The following is a 20,824-nucleotide window of genomic DNA, read 5'->3' as shown; positions in this document are numbered from 1 at the left end:
GGGTGTCCCATATGGTGCAGTAATACATGCAGTCGATTTCTAATCGAGAGGTCGCGGGTTCAATTCCCGACGAATATGGTCGCACGCGTCTTTCTTCTCTTTCTCATTCTCCTAGCTCTTTTTTCATTATCCTGGGTGGTTACCAACAGCCAGTGTATGCCGGAGTATGTCGTGTGGCATGTGTGTGTCAAAAAAGAATGGAATTAATGGAAACAAATATGAAAAATAGAGATTCACTGGCCAGAAAAAGCCACTTCAATCAGCTATGTGGTGGATACCAAGCTAAAATTAGCGGCGGTCAATTCATCAGCCTTGCAAGCTGTTGTATGATGTAATCCCAGCACAAGTTGCTATGTCTGACATAGCTGTTCGCTATCATCGCTTCCGCGATGGACATGTCTGAGTTTGAGTGTGCGCGTGTGTTGTGTGTTGTGTGTGTGTGTTTCACTGCTTGCAGACCATTGTGTGATTAACAAGTATCTCCCATTCGGTAACGTTCATCCAACACCTATCGGCAGAAGAATGAATTACACCTGCAATCATGGTTCGATACCCGCCTATAAATCGGGGAAAAACGAAACAGATGTCCCTCTCTGTGAACTGATCGACGGTTATGCCGCATACAAAAAGCCATCAGTGTTACCGGTGGACTGCATATGTAAGTACGCTGGTACATACTGAAGTGCTGTGTAGTCCCCCCTGCCCCCCCCCCTGCCTCCTGCCCCCCCCCCCCCCTGCCCCTTGCCCCCCCCCCCCCATTCCCCCCACCCACCCCCCCCCATCCCCCATCCCCCAAACACATACACACACATGCGTGCGCGAACTTAAATAAATACAGACACGCATACACAAGAACTGCACACATCACACGGACTTCACCCATCACACGGACTTCACACATCACAACGACTGCACACATCACAACAACTGCACCCATCACACGGACTGCAAACATCATACGGACTGCAGCCATCACAACGACTGCACACATCACAGGGACTGTGCACATCACACGGACTGCACCCATCACACGGACTGCACCCATCACAACGACTCCACACATCACAGGGACTGCGCACATCACACGGACTGCGCCCATCACAACGACTCCACACTTCTCGCTCCACATACACCGACATAACGACAGGAGCACACAGAGTGAGGGTAGTAGGCCGCAGCCAGATGTGAACCGGAATGCAGAAGAAAACTAGGAGCAACAAGAGGGGGACAGACCCAGGAGTATGGAATTAGCACATTCATCTAATAAGCCAGGACAAGCACCACTTGGGACCGTCAGATTAATTTCTCTGGACCGAGCCAGCCGGGAAAAAACCCTCGCGCCGACGGACGCACGAATGAGGGAAAAAACCGGGTGTATAACCCCAAGCGGCAATCTGGCAGCATAAAAACAGGCACAACATATCTACAGCCAAGAAAGAAATGGAAGAAGATGGGCAGACATGAAGGGTGGGAGGGTGGGGACACTGGTGAGACACAAAAAACTGACTGAAGGAGTCAGGCAAAAAGAACGGCAACAAAAAGCGAAAACATCAGATTCCATATTCGCAAGACAAATAATTTTGTTGCGCGAGAAATCATTTCTCGCCTCACTCGCTCCGCTCGGCCGGCGAGAAATAAAACTTCTCGCTCCACATACACCGACATAACGACAGGAGCACACAGAGTGAGGGTAGTAGGCCGCAGCCAGATGTGACTCAGAAAAAGCATAGCGCGGTAAGAACAGCAGCGGAGGGAGGGAGAAGGTAGGAGGATGGACAAAAGAGAGAACGAGAGACATGCTACAGCGCACAATGGAAACAAAGAGTTCAGAGTCCGAGGGACTGGGAGACCAGAAGACGATGCTCAGTGGAATCCTCCACATAGCCATCTTTGGCGGCATCACTCCTCCAACCGCCGTGCAGCTTGAAGAGCCTATCCGGAACGCCAGCTACGGCCGCAGCTGAAGCGCCACCAGACCGGAGGCTGTGGAGACCGAAGCGGGCAGGGTCCTGGCCAATTCCCTGGAGCAGCAGCCGCACCTTCTCCAAAGCCCGGGAGTACGACATCGGTGTGTTGCGAATTTGATCGGGCGACCGCGAACCGCGAGATATTTTACCAAACAGAAATTGGGTCTCGCTGTGGCGGCCCTGGCGAATGAACCGGCTGAGGAGGCTGACCGGGCAGTACTCTGATGGGGAGCGGGCAATCAGTACCTCATGCCCCTCGCGTAGCTGATCGTTCTTGCGACGCGGCACGAATATAGCGGCGTGAGTGGACGTGAAAGTAATCTGGTGAACCCGGATCTGATGCAGTTCGTCCCAGCGCAAGAACGAAGAGAAGCCCACCACAATGAGGGTGAGGGTCTGGAGGGTGTCCAAGTCGACGTCAGGTGTCAGAAACTGGTCGACCAGGGACTTGACCATGTCGGGTGACAGTGGCTGTTTCTTCGAGGCAGGCGTCGCGAGGAGTCGCTGGCAGCCGAGGTAGACCTGTGACACGATCGGGGAGCTAGTGACTGGGTCAAATCCTGCCTTCTCGTGTGCCCAATTGATAGCACTCATGGCGGAAACGATCGGGGACACAGTGTGCGCGGATTGTAGAAGATGCATCATATACAGAACCAGGTCGGCGGGCCTGACAGGAAGGATGGGTAGATCGTAGTGAGATGCCCAGTCCGCATAACGGCCCAATGCGCCAGAGTACTTCTTAATTGTAGAGCTCGCGCGATCAGCAAGCGCGACTGCCGGAACCATCGATGCGAGCCGCTGCAGCTCTGGGTGGGTTGAGCGGAAACAATCCTCCCAGGGTCCGTGCTGAAAGAACTCTGGAGCAAAAGATACAACAGCGGGAGAGGCAGAGGGAGAGCAGCAGGAAGACAGATAGAGAGAGAGAGAACACCGGAGAAGCACACGGTACAGTGAGGTTAGACGCCAGGGTGCAGAAATATGTGAAGCAACCATGGGCAGTAGCCAGACAGCACCCCGGAAAATCAGGTGGTCAAGGCTCCCTGTGGGAGTGGCGACTGCAATGGGGACCCGAGGCTACCTGAACATTATCGGCCAGGCCGTAACCAGAAAGGGGGGTAACCCCCGTTCCCCAATGCACTGCATACAGATGACTAGAAACCCAATTAACGATCGTTAACGGTCGCCACCCGGCCTAAACAAACAGATGAGCTTATGCAATAGGCAGATAAAGTGACACTCGGCCGGTCTCGTACCGGTGCGCAATACACCCGTCCAGGACGACAGTTATGCGGGGCATCCTCCGCCGTCTCGCAGTGCGCAATGCACTCTTCCGGTAAGACAATTATACCGGGCCTCCACCGTCATCTCGCAGCGCACAATGCACTCTTCCAGTAAGACAGTTATACTGGGAACCCTCCGCCGTCCCGCAGTGCGCGACGCACTCTTCCAGTAAGACAGTTATACTGGGAACCCTCCGCCGTCTCGCAGTGCGCAATGCACTCTTCCAGTAAGACAATTATACTGGGAATCCTCCGCCATCACGTAATGCTCAATGCACTCTTCCAGTAAGACAGTTATACTGGGAATCCTCCGCCATCACGCAATGCACAATGCATTCTTCCAGTAAGACAGTTATACTGGGATTCCTTCGTCAACGCACAGTGCGCCAGGCGTACCTTCAGGAAGACGGGTGTAGTGGGGCAATCTGAAATCTCACAGAGCACCATGTAGGCACCTAGACAGTTGTACAGACACTCATCCTCTAGTACACCCTGTAACAATATGCATCCAGCTGACCAAGCAGATTTAATTGCAGAATATCTCTACCAAGGCCCGCTCACTCGGGTGCAAGCCCAAGGTGAGACCATGCACACACTGTAACCCACCCTTCCCCATGGGGAAATGCCCAGGGCAATGAGGATCGGTGTCGGCTGGTGTTTATAAGGATCGCTACCTTTATTCACGAATAATCGAGAGAACGACAAAGTGCACGGGGGAGGGGAGGTGAACTTATGGCATCCCGCCAGTACTAGTAACCGTAAACCAAAGAGCAAGTAAAACAATTGAGAACTAAAGCATGCGTGATGATAAACAGAGTATCGAGGACAGTTCAGCTGGGCATCAGCAAAGGGGCACAGGGACACGTTGGCGTTGGTGCTTGCCGCAGGCGCAGATCCTGATGGCGATTACTTCACAGCGAGGAATCTTGGAGGTGAAGAAATTCCACTTGCAGTGGCCGGATTTGAACATGTCCCGGTGTGGTTGCAGAAGCAAAGTGTCACGGACGAAGGCGCGAAAGATGCGGGTGTCATCGACCAACAGAGGCCACCATATTGCCGACTGCCAAAACGGGATCACAAGAGTGCCATCGGCTTTGGAGAACAGGAAGTGGTGGATGCAGCGCGCGATCAGGTAGATCGGTGGGCAGACCCAGTTTGTTTCTCCCGACCACAAGACGGTAAAGGCGTCCACCGTCACGCAAGTTGGGTTCCACCACCTAGAACAGAAGCGTGGGAGTTGGTTGTTCTCTGGAGAGGCAAAGCGATCAATGGTGTGGGGGCCCCACAGCGAATTAATACGGCAAAAGATGGCAGGGGAAAGCATCCAGTCGTCGGAGTCGTCCAGTTTCGAAAGGTAGTCTGCACGGTCGTTCTCTGACCGCGGTATCCACTCTGCCGAAAGCTGGATACTGTGTTGAAGACAAAATTGGAAAATGGCGGTCGCGACATCATGGAGGTGGGGGTGTTGACTGCCGGATTCTAGGATCGCAACTGCGGCCTGATTGTCCGTGCGGTGGATGACCTGGCAACCCTTGACTTGGTTAGTCACCGATTCCAGAACTCGCTGTGTGGCTAACAGCTCTCGGAACGTGCTACTGGTATGGGGACCTTGCTGGACATCCGGTAGGCGTCCTCTTGCTAGGGAAGACCCGTTGCGGTTTATTACAAATCCACCCCAACCAAAATCGCTGGCGTCGGACCAAGTGAAGACCGCGGTATCTTGACGAAGAGGTTTGAGAGGACGCCCGTTGAATTGATCGAAGCTGGAGCTCCAGAAAAGAATTTCGGCCCGGGCACGCGGTGGGAGATGGACAAGCTCGTCAAAGTGGGAAGCGGCGTTTATGGCTTCGTATAGCGAGCGTGACCGTAAGCGGGTGACTTTACCAAGGGCTGGTCCCATGCTGATGATGGTCCCGACAAGCCGGGCTACGTCTCGTGCAGTTGCGGAAGTTGCCGATACAAGCGAATCGAGGAGGTTTCGGAGTTTTGCCACCCTGCGCTCTGTGACGAAAATAAAGCCGGACGAAAGGTCCAGATCGAAGCCCAAGAGAGTGCCAGACCTGGCTGGCTGAAATCTGCTTTTGTCGCTGAGAATAAAGCCAGCAGAAAGCAGATCCTGGCGAACCTGGACTGAGATTTCGTTGCATCTTTGCTCGGACGCATCGCATGCGGCCCCGTCATCCAAATACATCATACACTTGATGCCCTGGCGCCTCCAGTGGTGCACCAAATCACGCGTGACCTTAGTAAATACATACGGTGCCGAGGCTAAGCCAAAAGGGAGAGATTTGAACACGTAGCTCTGCGACTGGCCGTCGGGAGTTGGCCACGTAAAGCCTAGGAACTTCCAGTACCTGGGGTCAACATCGATGTGGTGATATGCGGATGCCAGGTCAAACGTGAAAAAGAAATCGCCTTTTTCGAATAAGGCCATTGCGGACCTGATATCCTCATATTTAAATTTTTTCAGAGTCAGGTGATCATTCAGAAATCTCAGATCTAATATGAGGCGCAGCTTGTTGGGTTGTGCGACTACACCCAGCGGGCTACATAAGTGGACGAAAGAGGCGTCGACTCTTGATACGCTGCCTTTGGCGATTAAGTCCTCAATGGCATTACAAACAAATTCAGCATGCTTTACGGCGCTACTATGGTTACGGAACGAAGTGGTGGGTGGGAGGGATGAAAGGGGGAGATAATACCCATTAAGAATTACAGAGCGTGCGAAAGACGAGACTCCTATGGAATCCCAAAACGAGATATTTCGCCTTAGTCTTCCACAGAGCTCAGACGGATCAGACATACATGTACGAGAATTAAATTCATTGGACAAAAAAGAGCATGCAACCACGGGCAACTTATCTGGTTGGCTATTGGCGTCGGGGTCGGTCCGTTGGCCCAGTATGGGGTGGCTGGCGACAGTCTCTCGCCCAATGGCCCCTGTGGCCACAGATTCTGCAGTGGTCGCTGCTGTTAGAAGAGGGGGCACGGAGTGGCTGGTCACTCCCCCCGCGAAATGTACTCGACCTGGCGAACCCTCTGGCGTCGCCCCGTTGGGGGTATGGGTTGTATCTGGGTGGAGGAGAACGGCGGGACCCTCGGTCCTTTCTCTTCTTCGTGGCCTCCACTTCGGCCCTGCGGATTTTCCTGGCATCTTCGTCGTCGTCGGCAAAATCATCGCCGATGTATTCGGCCACAGTGTCCCATCCCTTTTTATCGGCTATCCTTAACAATTTATTTCTCTTAGTGAGAATTTGCATACCTTGCTGGAGGGAGTCAACGGCGTCCTGGTGGCGTCCTGCGCCGACCTGTCGCGTTGCCCTCTCCATGGTGGCCAACACCTCGTTGTTCAGGTCAAATTGTTGCTCGCAGCCCTTGGAGACAAACGAGGGTTTCGACTGTCTGGCCTCAGGAGCTGTGGCGGACGCTGCCCTCAGCTCTCGGATCTCGTCCTGCGTGCACTGGAGTTGGACTTGTTGGTGCTCCACCAGACGCGTCAAGTTCTGGGCCCACGCGGGGGGGCTGTCGGCACTGGACGCAGGTTGTCGCGATGGTGCCGCCGACAGAACTGGTACACGGGCTGAGGCTGGGAGAGACGAGGAACGGGCCGACGATGACGAAATTCGTGTCGACGGAGACGATCGTGGCAGGGATGTCAGGGGCACAGACGGCTGAGACGAGGGCGAACTTCTGGTGCGAGGCATCCTGAAGCAGTGGCTTTCGATGTCAGATGTACTATTGTAGCTGGAAAAAACCGATCCACACTGGTGAGACACAAAAAACTGACTGAAGGAGTCAGGCAAAAAGAACGGCAACAAAAAGCGAAAACATCAGATTCCATATTCGCAAGACAAATAATTTTGTTGCGCGAGAAATCATTTCTCGCCTCACTCGCTCCGCTCGGCCGGCGAGAAATAAAACATCACAGGGACTGCGCACATCACAACGACTGCACACATCACAACGATTGCACATCACAACGACGGCTGCGACCTCAGATCGGCTGAGGGCAAAACGCCTCACCATCACTATGCTCCCGCTATGATATTGTTTGTCTTTGCCTGTGAGCTAAGATAAATGTAAAAAAAACCTTTAAAAACCTGTACATCACAAGACTGTGCAACACCGTACAAACAGGCCTCAGTTCCGTAAGTTCTTAGCACCACATGGGTATGGTCTGCTCCAGTCTTGCTGCTGATACTTTACAAATTACAATAAGCCACCGCCCCCGCTGCTCAGCATCTCATAGTTCTGTGGTGTTCAGGAAAAATAAAATAAATAAATAAAAACTTGCTTCACAGAGCGGACGTCCTACTGGGCGCATGCCTGTATATGAGCAGGACAATTCCTGGAGAGTCAAATGCTTTCCAAAACAAAGGGCTGAGCGTGCCAAGCACTCCTCAAGACGATTATGGAATGCATCTGCTGCGAACAATACTCGCCCGGTCAGTGAACATGTCCAGCTACATGGGGTCGGGGCAAGCAAGGTCTGATAGGCCAGCCGTGTGTACATGTGTCCTACGCATACGGCTCTTCCGGCCCGCCAGAGTCGTAGCTGGTCCCCCTTTTATGTGTGTGGGGGGGGGGGGCGGTGCATGGCTGCATATGTACAGGATGGCGGGTGTATGTCATTCAGGGTCTATATGTGCCTGCTGAACCTAAGTCGAAATGTTAAGGGGGGGGGGGGGCAAATACCCCACTCTGTGCTCGATGCTGGCTATGTGCCTGTGACCGGGTCCACGTGGTTCTCATTCGTGCGCAGCGCTGATTCATTGCTTCTTTGTGTGTTTTGCACATGTTACCCGTCGGCCGACCCTGCAGCTGACAACGTGTGTAACCGAAACGCATCATACTGCCCATCTGATTCCTGGTGCTCCCCGTATAAGACACCGGTGTGCCAATGCAAGGCCAGCGGGCAGTTGTTCAACGAAACTGCCCATCAGTGTCAGGATATTGACGAATGCAACCTTCCCGGCTATCCGCTCTCCTGTGCAAGACACTCAATCTGCACTAACACGCCGGGATCATATACATGTGCCTGTCCCAAGCACTGGAGAGACACTGCTACTGGTGAGACTCGTCTTTCTGGTGTGCTGCATGGGAGTGTGAGTGCGGGTTTCTGAACGCCCCCGTGTGTGTGTGTGTGTGTGTGTGCGTGTGTGTGCGTGTGTGTGCGTGTGTGTGCGTGCGTGTGTGTGCGTGTGTGTGTGTGTGTCCCATATGGTGCAGTGGTATATGGTGCAGTGGTTGGTATGTGCATATGGTGCAGTGGTATGTGCAGCGATTTACAATCGATAGGTTGCGGGTTCGATTCCCGACGATTATGGTCACACACGTCTTTCTTCTCTTTCTCAGACTCTTCCTGACTTTTCTTTCATTCTCCTGGGTGGTTACCAACAGCCAGTGTATGCCAGAGTATGTGGTGTGGTGTGTGTGTAGAAAAAAAATGGAAAAAATGGAAAAATGAAAAATAGGAATTCACTGGCCAGAAAAAGTCACTTCAAACAGCTGTGTGGTGGATACCAGGCTAAAAATAGTGGCGGTCAATTCATCAGCCTTGCAAGCTGTTGAATGGTGTAATCCCAGCACAAGTTGCTATGTCTAACATAGCTGTTCGCTATCATCGCTCCCGCGATGGGCATGTCTGAGGTCTGAGGTGTGTGTGTGTGTGTGCGTGTGTGTGTGTGCGTGTGCCCATATGGTGCAGTGGTATGTGCAGTCGACTTCCAATTGAGAGGTTGCAGGTTAGGGAGAGAGGAGCTGGTGTGTTTGTGTGTGGGGACGTGCATAAGTTCGCCAGTGTCAGGGGCGTGCTTGGCGGGGGGCACATGGGGCAAGTGGACCCCCAAAAAATATTTCGACCGGGGTTTTGAAAAGTCACAAATGTATTGCGGAAAGCCCAACCTCGCGGGAGCACATCCTGCACCTGTGTCTTGTACAATGCACTAGTAAGTTGTTGTGTAGTAGGGGCCTGGTGCGCGGCCTATATGCAGCCAGGCAGTCCCGTACGTACAGCATGTCAAGTGTAATATCACCACAGTGGCACACGAATGTCAGCGCTAGAAAGGAAAGAGAACGTGTACAGTTTTCATCCTTATTTTGAAAAATTGATATGATGCTGTACTGTGTTCATTCTTGATGACCTACAATCTTTGTAACAGTAATTATGACGTCACATGTACAAATATCTGATGGTGTCACCGGTACAACCTTTCGAAAATTGCTGTTGTCTGGAAGGGGAGCCGAGCACACCCCTGAGTGTGTATGCACTTTGCCTGTGCGTGCATGCATGCGTACCTGCCTGTGCGTACATGCGTGCGTACTTGCCTGTGCCTGGGAGTGCATGTACGCGTGCGTCATCTTGTGCACGCATGTGGGGTTCTCCCAAACAATGTTTTGATTCTATTGGACAGTCCTCTACTGCCTTTGCTCCTCTCTCAATTGTGCACTCATACGTGTACCTCGTTTTTCCAGACGGTCTGGGGACCGGGGCCCTGCCCGTAACTTTAATATGTCCGTAACTCCGAATCATAATATACATTTTGATGGGGAAAGGCCATAGATATGGCATTATGACATCATTATTTCCTCGAAACTTGACCAAATAGTAGTGGTATTTCCACTTAGACTCGCCCGAACGGTACCCAGTATACCAAAGTGTCTGTAACGTCGGGGTGCGCGTAACCGAGGTATGAGTGAAACTCTGTTTCTCTCTCCTCTGCTGCCTGAGGGTTTCATGCTTCTGTTTTACGATTTGTTCTACTCCTTCAGATGCAGGATGCCAACAAGTCAACTATTGTCTTACCCGGTCCGGGAACAAGTGTGCCGAGAAGAAGGGAACATGCTCGCTCAACTCTACAACGGACGCCGGCTACACGTGTGGCTGCCAGACCGGCTATCAGCTACCCAACTGTACGGAAATCGATGAGTGCTCTCTCGGCAGCCATGATTGCCTTAGCAACTACACCTGTGCCAACACGCCGGGCTCCTACTTCTGCGTTTGCCCGCAAGGCTACAGTAACTTTGTCGGATCGTCCACCTGCTTAGGTTAGTCTGGCTATCTGTGGGTATATTTCAAGGCAGGCACGCGGGGATACAGTGGTCCCGGTATAGTCCAGCACCATTTGTGCTAAGGATATTCTGCTGGATTAGGGAGGTTGCTGGATTAGGGAGGTTGCTGGATTAGGGAGGGTGCTGGATTAGGGAGGTTGCTGGATTAGGGAGGTTGCTGGATTAGGGAGGGTGCTGGATTAGGGAGGTTGCTGGACTGGAAAATCTGATTTGCCGCTGCAATGTGCATGAACAGGACATTTTGGTAACTGAAACTAATGCTGGTCTATAAAGTGCTGGATTAAAGAGGGAAGACTGTAGATGAAGACCATGGCTGAGAAACAGAGGGTTGCAGGGTCGAGTTCAGTCTGGAACTCAAAGCATGTTTCCAACCATGCTGTAACTCGCAGTGAACTGGAAACTTGTGGCCTGGCAGGAGGGAACCGCTTCCCTCGCCCAACTCTGCCCCACAGCGATTTGGAAACTCGTGTCTTTGCACGAGGGCAACCCCCTCCCCGCAGTGCATTAAAAACGCAATCGGCCTGGCACAAGCCCCCACCCTCTTCCCCACAGAGTATTGGGAACGAAAGGCCTCAGTATTGGGGCACTGAATGAGATTTTTGGTCTTTGACAAACTTTGTCGTAACTGTTACCTGCTCGCCTCCCACCGTTTTAGGAGGTGCGACGGTGTCTTAGTCCTTGAGGGTGAATCGTCAATTTGTGCTGCGTTTTCTTGCTTTTGAAGCCAACATTACAGGGCAAACTCTCTCTCTCAAAGGCTGAGCCATTGTAATCTGAGATTCATCTCTCTCCATTCTTGACACATACAGTGAAAGTGCCCAGATCCGGATAGGTCGGGAGCGAACACCGCCCGTAGCTAGGAATTGCCTGTTGTGAAAAGATTGTGTTGTTTTCATGTGTGATGGCATTCCCCAAACGGTCTCGTCTAGTCGCGTGCATGTGCGACATGAGCATGCACGATTTTGTAGGCGAGAGTCCTTTTGTCAGTCTTCTTGTTCGTCCCTTTCCGTGTAGTCTTCATGTCCGTAATGTCAAAATATATCATGTAAAACAAACTGGCCTTGTCCTTTGTGTCCTGCGTCCCGGGGAACGGAATGGCTGAGATTCCGCAACACGCCCATAACTCGGAACTTGCCGATTTACTCTGCGCACTGCATGTAGTACGTACAGTGCATATACAAGTAACACTTTTCAGTATGCCAATCAATAGTTTGTGGGGCCTTTTTTCATAGAAATGCCAATTCTGTGACTCTAAATGGGTAAAACATGTGCCTGGTAGACGGCCATGCCAGGATTAGGGACGTACGAATCTGGGGAGTATCACTGTACAGCCGACCTACCCTTATAAGCTATAGAGGTTGTGCGATACACGTCATACAGTACGTTTGCCACCCCGAATTCTTCTATATAAGGGGTTTCTGTACCCGCTTTGGGCATTTTGCCACCCCAACTGACTCCTATATATGGCGGATTTGATGTTATCGCATAACCTCTATAACGATAACCCCTATAACGATATTACCAAAAAAAAACATTACTTCGTAACGATATTACCCTTATAATTATAACCCCTATAATGATGGCAATAAATAAGATAAATTGTGCACTCATAACAACAGCAAAAATGAAGAAAGTCAAGTTCCATAACGTTTTCTTGTGACTGTCATCAGTGGAACGCCGTCACATAAAAATGTAATAACTAAAACACACACTTATATACATGTAGCAAATATGGTTTCAGGTAGAAATACAGCAGCTAACAAGTACAAAAAGCGAAGTTTGCACCTTTGCAATGTGTGAATATAGTGTATGTGAGAAAGGTAGTGGCAGATGAATGTGATACTGTGTGAATGAATGTAATGGTGCGTGTGTATTACTTGAAGAGTGTGAGTGATACAACGTTTTCTTTCTGTTTACATAGCACAGGGTCACGAGTACGAATATACACAGCTTCCAACACCTGCAATTGCTTGAAGAAACGTGCACAACGAATAACACTAAACCACACACTAAATCACACTCTTCAAGTAATACACACGCACCATTACATTCATTCACACAGTATCACATTCATCTGCCACTACCTTTCTCACATACACTATATTCACACATTGCAAAGGTGCAAACTTCGCTTTTTGTACTTGTTAGCTGCTGTATTTCTACCTGAAACCATATTAGCTACATGTATATAAGTGTGTGTTTTAGTTATTACATTTTTATGTGACGGCGTTCCACTGATGACAGTCACAAGAAAACGTTATGGAACTTGACTTTCTTCATTTTTGCTGTTGTTATGAGTGCACAATTTATCTTATTTATTGCCATTTTACGACTATTGTCTCCTCGTCGATTGTTTAAATACCCTATAATGATATTACCCTTATAATGATATTACCCTTATAACGATATAACCTTTATAACGATAACCCCTATAATGATATTACCCTTATAGCGATATTACCCTATAACGATAATTATTACCCTTATAACGATATTTTTCTGTCAAACCAAATCACAAACTTAATATCATTATAAGGATAGGTCGACTGTACATGACTTAGACTGAGTTCTGATTTCTATCTGTCACTGACCTATATATGTGACTGTTTTTGTTTCCGGTCCTTGTTGCAGACATTGACGAGTGTGCGAATGGCGGGGCGGGATGCTCTCACAAAGCGCATTGCAACAACACCCCGGGGTCCTTCACGTGCAACTGCCAAGCTGGCTTCACTGGCAATGGCAGTGTGTGTGACACTGTGGACGAATGCGCCCTGGGCACGCATCGCTGTCACCTTAAACCGCCGTCGTTCTGCATCAATACCTACGGCTCTTACGCGTGTAAGTGCCCAGCAACTGGGTACACCGATAACGCTACGGCGTGTATCGACGACGACGAATGTTCGCTTGGCACGCATCATTGCAATACAGATAACGGCGTGTGTCAAAATACTCCGGGAACGTTCAGCTGTCGCTGCAAGGCTGGATTCACGGGCAACGGTACACTGTGCAATCCCAAGGACCCGTGCCTGAGACAAGGTAGAACGTGTGATAGCAGAGCCTCGTGCACACCCAACCCTAGTACCGCCGCCACCAGCACAAGTACGGCTTCGACTCACAGCTGCATTTGTCCAACTGGCTATGTTGGTGACGGGTACACATGTGATGATGAAAATGAATGCCAGTCCGGAACACACCAATGCGCCGTGCTTGGCGCTGACTGCAGTAACTTTGAAGGTAGCTACTCTTGTAGTTGTCAGGCTGGCTTCACTGGAAATGGAACAAGCTGTGAAAATATAGACGAGTGCATTGAGGTGCAAACTTGCCCACGAACATCAAACTGCATGGACAGCAATGGTTCATACGCGTGTCACTGTTTCTCTGGTTACTCTGGTGTATCTTGTGACGATATCGATGAATGTAGCAGCGGTGCACACAATTGCGGACTGAACACCGAGTGCGTGAATGTACCCGGAGGCTTTGAATGCGAATGCGTACACCAGGGCACAAGTTTGGCCGTCGTGAGCAGCACGCAGGTTTGCCAGGACAATGACGAATGCAGCACATCGGCTCACAAGTGTGACTTGACCACCACAACGTGCAACAACACGTTTGGAACCTACTCGTGTGGCTGCAGGAGCGGCTATGTACATTCGATCGACTCGACCACCAGCTGTGTGGATGTGAACGAGTGCGGTAGGAATGTGACCAGCTGCCCCACGCTCTCGCGCTGCGAGAACACGGCAGGCAGCTTCACATGCCAATGCCACTACGGCTATGTCCTGGACAGCAGCAGCGGCACTTGTGTGAACATCAACGAGTGTTTAAGTGGTGCGAGCGGACGGCCGGCTTGCGGCCGCAACGCCACCTGTGTGGACACGCCAGGCTCGTTCAACTGCCGCTGTCGACTAGGTTTCGAGCTCAACGGCAACAACTGTGTGGACGTGAACGAGTGCCAGAACTTGCCGTGTATACAAAACTCTGAGTGCACCAACAGCCCTGGCTCATTTTCCTGTGCCTGTAACCTGGGATTCACCGGTGATGGCCGTCAGAGCTGCACGGAAATCGACGAATGCGCCTCGCCCAAGCTGAACAGCTGCAGCCCGAACGCCGATTGCCTCGATCAGCTCATCGGTCACCAGTGCAGCTGTCGCCTTGGATACTCGGGTGACGGCCACACCTGCCAGGACATCAACGAGTGTTTGGACGAGGGGACGCGAGCGCAGAAGCTCTGCGGCGCCGGCTCCGTGTGTACGAACAACAACGGTTCGTACACGTGTCCATGTGCCAGCGGGTACTCCGCGCACGCCGACGACACTGCACAGGGCAGCAGTGTGAGCACCACGCCCGTGTGTCGTGACGACAACGAGTGCTTTACCGGCTTGCACGCCTGCGACCCGCAACGCTCCTGGTGCGAGAACGCTATCGGTTCCTACAAGTGCCACTGCACCCCTGGGTACGAGGGGAACAGCTGCTCTGACGTTGACGAATGCAATGACCCAACGGCGTGCCCGAGTGAGTCAGTGTGCCGCAACACAAACGGTTCGTACTCGTGCCACTGCAACCGCGGCTACGTGAAGACCCGCGCACAGAAGTGCGTTGACGACGACGAATGCTCACTCAGCAGCGATGCACACGACTGCAGCGCCAACGCAACATGCAAGAACAGCGTGGGCAGCTTCACCTGCACGTGCAGCGCCGGGTTCACCGGAGACGGCGTTCGTTGCTCCAATATCGACGAGTGTAACGTCACCATGGTGATTCCTACCCAGCCGCCGCTGATTCCCTTCCAGGGAGGCGAAGGAGGCGGCGGCGGTTTCATTCCGTTTCCGCTTCCCGCCACTGGCACCACGACCTTGGGCAGGCTGTGCGCCGCGAACTCACGCTGCGTCGACACGGTGGGCAGTTACGAGTGTACGTGCTCGTCGGGTTACTATGGCGACGCACGGGTTCAGTGCAACGACGAGGACGAGTGCAACAGAAAGCCGTGTGACGCAAACGCCAACTGCAAAAACACTGTCGGATCGTTCCAGTGCTTGTGCCAGCTCGGCTATTCGGGAAATGGCACGCACTGCACAAATGTTAATGAATGTACTCTCAAAACTGACAATTGCCCTGCCCAGGCCAACTGCAGCGATACGGATGGCAGCTTTGTTTGCCCCTGCAAAGTCGGTTATGCGCCTGCGACCGGTGGAGGATGTACGGATATTGATGAATGCAACAGCGCACCGTGCGGTCGTAACGCAGTCTGTACCAATACGGACGGCTCGTACAGCTGTAAATGCCAAGTTGGTTATGCCGGAACGGGCAGGAACTGCACTAACATCAACGAATGCAGCCTTACAGCACCAACAGCTCACACCTGTCACTCAAACGCCACCTGCACGGACTCGCCGGGCAGTTACGTTTGCCCGTGCAATCCCGGCTTCATGTCGGCCTCGGATGGCAGCGGCGCATGCGGGGACGTGAACGAATGCAACCGGAAGCCGTGCCCAGTGAACGGCGTGTGCACGAACAGCTTTGGGAGCTACAGTTGCGCGTGTAGCACAGGGTACGTCAGAAACGGCGAGCTGTGTTCGAATGTGGACGAGTGCGCCAAGGGAACGCACGCCTGTCTCGCCAACACGAGCTGCGTCGACTCGGCCGGCTCGTACTCCTGCCCCTGCGTTCCGGGCTTCTACCCGGCGAAGGACGGAAGCAGGAGCTGCAGCGACGTAAACGAATGTTATGACAAGCCGTGTCACACCGATGGTACCTGCACGAATAGCATTGGCTCGTTTCAGTGCAGCTGTAACAATGGCTACAGTGGAGACGGGAAAACAATGTGCGGCGACATTAATGAGTGTTTGGGTGAGAACTGTCCCAGCAATTCAACGTGCAGCAACTCCCCGGGTAGCTTCACTTGTGCATGTAACGCCGGGTTTGAGAAGGCTAGCGACGGCAATGGCACATGCAAGGATGTGAATGAATGTGACCGCAGACCGTGCCACAATCACGGAACGTGCACCAACAGCGTCGGCTCGTTTCGCTGTGCCTGTTACGAGGGTTACCTTGGTAACGGGTCCGACTGTAGAAATGCTGACGAGTGCATGCTCGGCACTCACACGTGTGATTCGAATGCCGCTTGCACGGACACACGAGGCAGCTTCACCTGCAAATGCAATAACGGATATTCGTATTTCGCGGCTGTAGCCGATGGCCATGCTGTATGCACTGATGTCGACGAGTGTATTGTCGCACCATGCCACCACCACGGAAATTGTACGAATACCATTGGCTCCTTTAGGTGTGGCTGTAAGTTGGGCTTTGCCGGCAATGGTTCGAATTGTGATGATGTTGACGAGTGTGCTCAGGGAAGCCACATGTGTAACGTGACTAATCAAGCGTGCAGTAACACACAGGGCAGCTACGCATGCCCATGTATCGCCGGCTACGCGAAGGCTAGTGACGGCAGTTGTAAAGACGTGAACGAATGCAACCGCAGACCATGCCACGATCACGGAGCCTGTACGAACAATGTCGGCTCGTTCAGCTGTGCCTGTGACAATGGTTACCAAGGTAACGGGTCCGACTGTAGAAATGCTGACGAGTGCATGCTCGGCACTCACACATGTGATTCGAATGCCGCTTGCACGGACACACGAGGCAGCTTCACCTGCAAGTGCAACAATGGATATTCGTATTTCGCGGCTGTAGCCGATGGCCATGCTGTATGCACTGATGTCAACGAGTGTATTGTCGAACCATGCCATCACCACGGACATTGTACGAATACTATTGGCTCCTTTAGTTGTGGCTGTCAGTTGGGCTTTGCCGGCAATGGTTCGAATTGTGATGATGTTGACGAGTGTGATCAGGGAAGCCACATGTGTAACGTGACTAATCAAGCGTGCAGTAACACACAGGGCAGTTATACATGCCCGTGCATCGCCGGCTATGTAAAGGCTAGCGACGGCAAAGGCAGTTGTAAAGATGTGAACGAATGCTACACGCTTCCGTGCGACCCGAACGGTGTGTGTACCAACGAGGTGGGCTCGTTTTCTTGCCGATGTTCCAGTGGCTATTATGGCAATGGTACGCTGTGTACGAATATAGATGAATGCACGGCTGGTGCACACCAGTGCCATGGAAACGCCGGTTGTACAGATACCTCTGGCAGGTACACGTGTAGGTGCAATGTCGGCTATCAATCCACATCGGCGGTCGAAGGCCACAATTGCACGGACGTGGACGAGTGTTCGTTGGGACGCGCGAGTTGCGTGACCAACTCCGAATGTCGCAATACGGTGGCCTCTTACACGTGTGAGTGCCAGAGCGGGTATTCGGCCACAGCTACTGGAATCACCGGGGCAGAGCACTGTGCGGACATTGATGAATGTAATGCCAGTCCTCCGTCGAGCAGTCTCTGCAGCAACAACGCAGCGTGCAGTAATACAAACGGCAGTTTCACATGCCCGTGTGTCGCTGGGTACGTGAAGGCTAGCAACGGCAGATGTGAAGACGTGAACGAGTGTTACACGAATCCGTGCGACACTAACGGCGAGTGCACCAATAAGGAGGGCTCGTTTGCTTGCCGGTGTGCCAGTGGGTATAGTGGCAATGGAACACTGTGTACGAATATAGATGAATGCACGACTGGCGCACATCGTTGCGATGGAAACGCTGGCTGTACAGATACTGTTGGTAGTTACAAGTGTAGCTGCAATGTCGGCTATCAATCCACGTCGGCGGTCGAAGGCCACAATTGCACGGACGTGGACGAGTGTTTGTTGGGACGCGCGAGTTGCGTGACCAACTCCGAATGTCGCAATACGGTGGCCTCCTACACGTGTGAGTGCAAGAGCGGGTATTCGGCCACAGCTACTGGAATCACCGGGGCAGAGCACTGTGCGGACATTGATGAATGTAATGCCAGTCCGCCGTCGCTCAGTCTCTGCGGCAACAACGGCAGCTCCTGTCGGAACAACGAGGCCAGCTACTCCTGTGTCTGCACAACTGGATTCAGCGGTGAGTATTATCCTGCAGAGACCAGCATTGTGTTATAATACAGGCGCGTGCCGCGTATGGGTTCCTGGGTGCCCGGACCCCCCCCCCCCTTTTGCTCAAAATGCAGGATTTTGCTTCATTTTTTGAAAAATTTCCCGGGGAGGCCCCGGAACCCCCCCCCCCCTTGAAGGGCACCGGCGCACGCGCCTGTAATAACACTGTGCTACGTGGTTGTGGTGGCAGGGGAGAGGGGGGGGGCAGGGGAGAGGGGGGCAGGGGAGAGGGGGCAGGGGAGACGGGGGGGCAGGGGAGAGGGGGGGCAGGGGAGAGGGGGGCAGGGGAGAGGGGGGGGCAGGGTGCTTAAGAAATTTCACAAACCGGTTTACGTGCATGCTTTTCAAGTGAACTAGATACAACTAGATCCAATGAAACGTCTTGCCTATTTGTGCGGTGTATTTTTTAGCCCAGTGTATCAAATGAAACACCTTACACACACCATCTTCAAGTGGTCTCTTTGCTGCAAATTACAACATCTTGATCCAAATTTCGGCCCGGAGCCATCATCAGGATTGCGCACATTAACCAATGTATCGCTTTAATAGTTTTATGGTCAAAACACCATCGCGAGGATAGTTGCTTGCATGTCACTAGACGTGAATGCAAGAAAACAAGACACATACACACTAGATCTGATGCACATTGTCTGTTGGGTTGCATGTTTCAAACAACCAGGCCTAGACCTGGATTTGAATTCACTTCATGACCCTTTTATTCCACTTGTGCTGTTGTCGCTCGTTCAGGAAACGGAACGCACTGCCAGGACACCAACGAGTGCTTGGATGGCAGCCATGGTTGCCACGCCAACGCCACCTGCTCCAACACCGCGGGTGGTCACACGTGTGCATGCAGGCCGGGTTACCGAGGCAGCGGACTGTTCTGCGACAACGAGGACGAGTGTCAGAATGGCGAGCACCGCTGTTCTCCGAACGCACAATGTTCAGACAGCGTCGGAAGTTTCTCCTGCGCTTGCTCAACTGGCTACACTGGGAATGGAACAAGCTGTACAGATGTTGATGAATGTCAACTCCCATCACAATCATCATCAGCTCACCAGTGTAATAGAAATGCCGACTGTAACAATACCCAAGGAAGCTATGCATGCACATGTTCTGTAGGTTATACAGGAAATGGACAGTTCTGTATCGATATTGACGAATGCACACTGACCCAAGCAGTCATCGCCGAGGACTCCACCAAGTCTGATGTGACCGTTCTCGGCAGTACATTATGTGACCGCCATGCCAGCTGTAATGACACCGAGGGTAGCTACACATGTATATGTCGTGCTGGTTACTATGGTAATGGCACACACTGTCAGGATGTTGATGAATGTTCTTGGCCACACTCCTGTTCTCCAAACAGTCGTTGCGCCAACACCTATGGCTCTTTCACGTGTTCGTGTGAACGTGGATTCTTGGCCGGTTTGAATGCAACCTGTAATGATGTGGATGAATGTGAATTGAAAGGTTCGTGTGATACTAGCGCTGATTGTATGAACAAAGCTGGTAGTTTTGGCTGCTCGTGCAAGCAAGGATACACTGGTAATGGGACTCACTGTGAGGATGTGGACGAATGTAGCATTGGAGTGCATGCTTGCGATACGGCGGTCGGTATTTGCACGAACACTGCCGGCAGCTTTGCATGCTCCTGTCCAACCGGGTACAAGGGCAATGGCACGCACTGCATGGATGTGGACGAGTGCGAGTCGTCTCCGTGTGCGGCAAAGCGTTCGTACTGCGTGAACTCCAACGGCTCCTTCAGCTGTCCGTGTAACACTGGCTACGAACGGGAATCGGCGGACGGCGACTATTGCGACGACGTGAACGAATGTGAAAACCGCACGTTGAGCGCATGCCGCCAGCCGGCCGACTGCATAGACACAGACGGCTCGTACACGTGCCGATGTCCGCTCTACTTCGCCAGCGACGGCGCGGGTGGCTGCGACGTGCAGGAGCCGTGCCTGTCCAGGACGCACAACTGCAGCCAGTTTGCCACCTGTCACTCTGGCAACGGCACGTCCAGCATGCCGGCGCTCAACTACACGTGCCGTTGCCTGTCGGACTTCACCGGTGACGGTATCAACTGCACAGCGCTCCGCCTCATAGGTAAGACACTGTGTTTGTGTGGCAAGGTATTGTGTGTTGAACAACTGTTCGGGAGTGGATCTATTGAAAGACGTTCCGGTAGTATCCCAAGGCAGTACGGTCAGACCTCGCTTATCCGGTCCTCTTTTATCCGGATCCCTGGCCATCCGGAAGAAAATCGTTGGCTACCGATTTACAGCATTTACAGCATATGCTGTTCCCCCGCCTATCCGGGTATTTTTGTGGAAACCGGATGTGTGCGGTTATTGCGAGGTCTGACTGTACTTGTACAAGGATGACCCGTCAATATGCTGCATGAGACCTGTGTGTGTAGTGGGTCTGGGGAACGTGTCGAGGAACGCACCCAGGTCTTAGCGGT

At 52.3% G+C, this 20,824-nt stretch overlaps 1 protein-coding gene across 1 annotated transcript in view; it reads left to right on the top strand.

The window, feature by feature from the left end:
- Nucleotides 1-20,824, top strand: part of LOC135810265 (fibrillin-1-like) — a 47,936-nt gene that overhangs the window by 13,168 nt on the left and 13,944 nt on the right. The window contains exons 4-8 of the mRNA XM_065323746.1: nucleotides 458-658; nucleotides 8,069-8,317; nucleotides 10,019-10,294; nucleotides 12,950-18,322; nucleotides 19,102-20,466. Coding sequence (XP_065179818.1) covers nucleotides 458-658; nucleotides 8,069-8,317; nucleotides 10,019-10,294; nucleotides 12,950-18,322; nucleotides 19,102-20,466 — 7,464 coding nt within the window. The remainder of the gene's footprint in view (nucleotides 1-457; nucleotides 659-8,068; nucleotides 8,318-10,018; nucleotides 10,295-12,949; nucleotides 18,323-19,101; nucleotides 20,467-20,824) is intronic.

Source organism: Sycon ciliatum, chromosome 2 (assembly GCF_964019385.1).
Source record: "Sycon ciliatum chromosome 2, ocSycCili1.1, whole genome shotgun sequence".
Classification (NCBI taxonomy): domain Eukaryota; kingdom Metazoa; phylum Porifera; class Calcarea; order Leucosolenida; family Sycettidae; genus Sycon; species Sycon ciliatum.
This window is presented reverse-complemented; position numbering and strand designations above follow the sequence as displayed.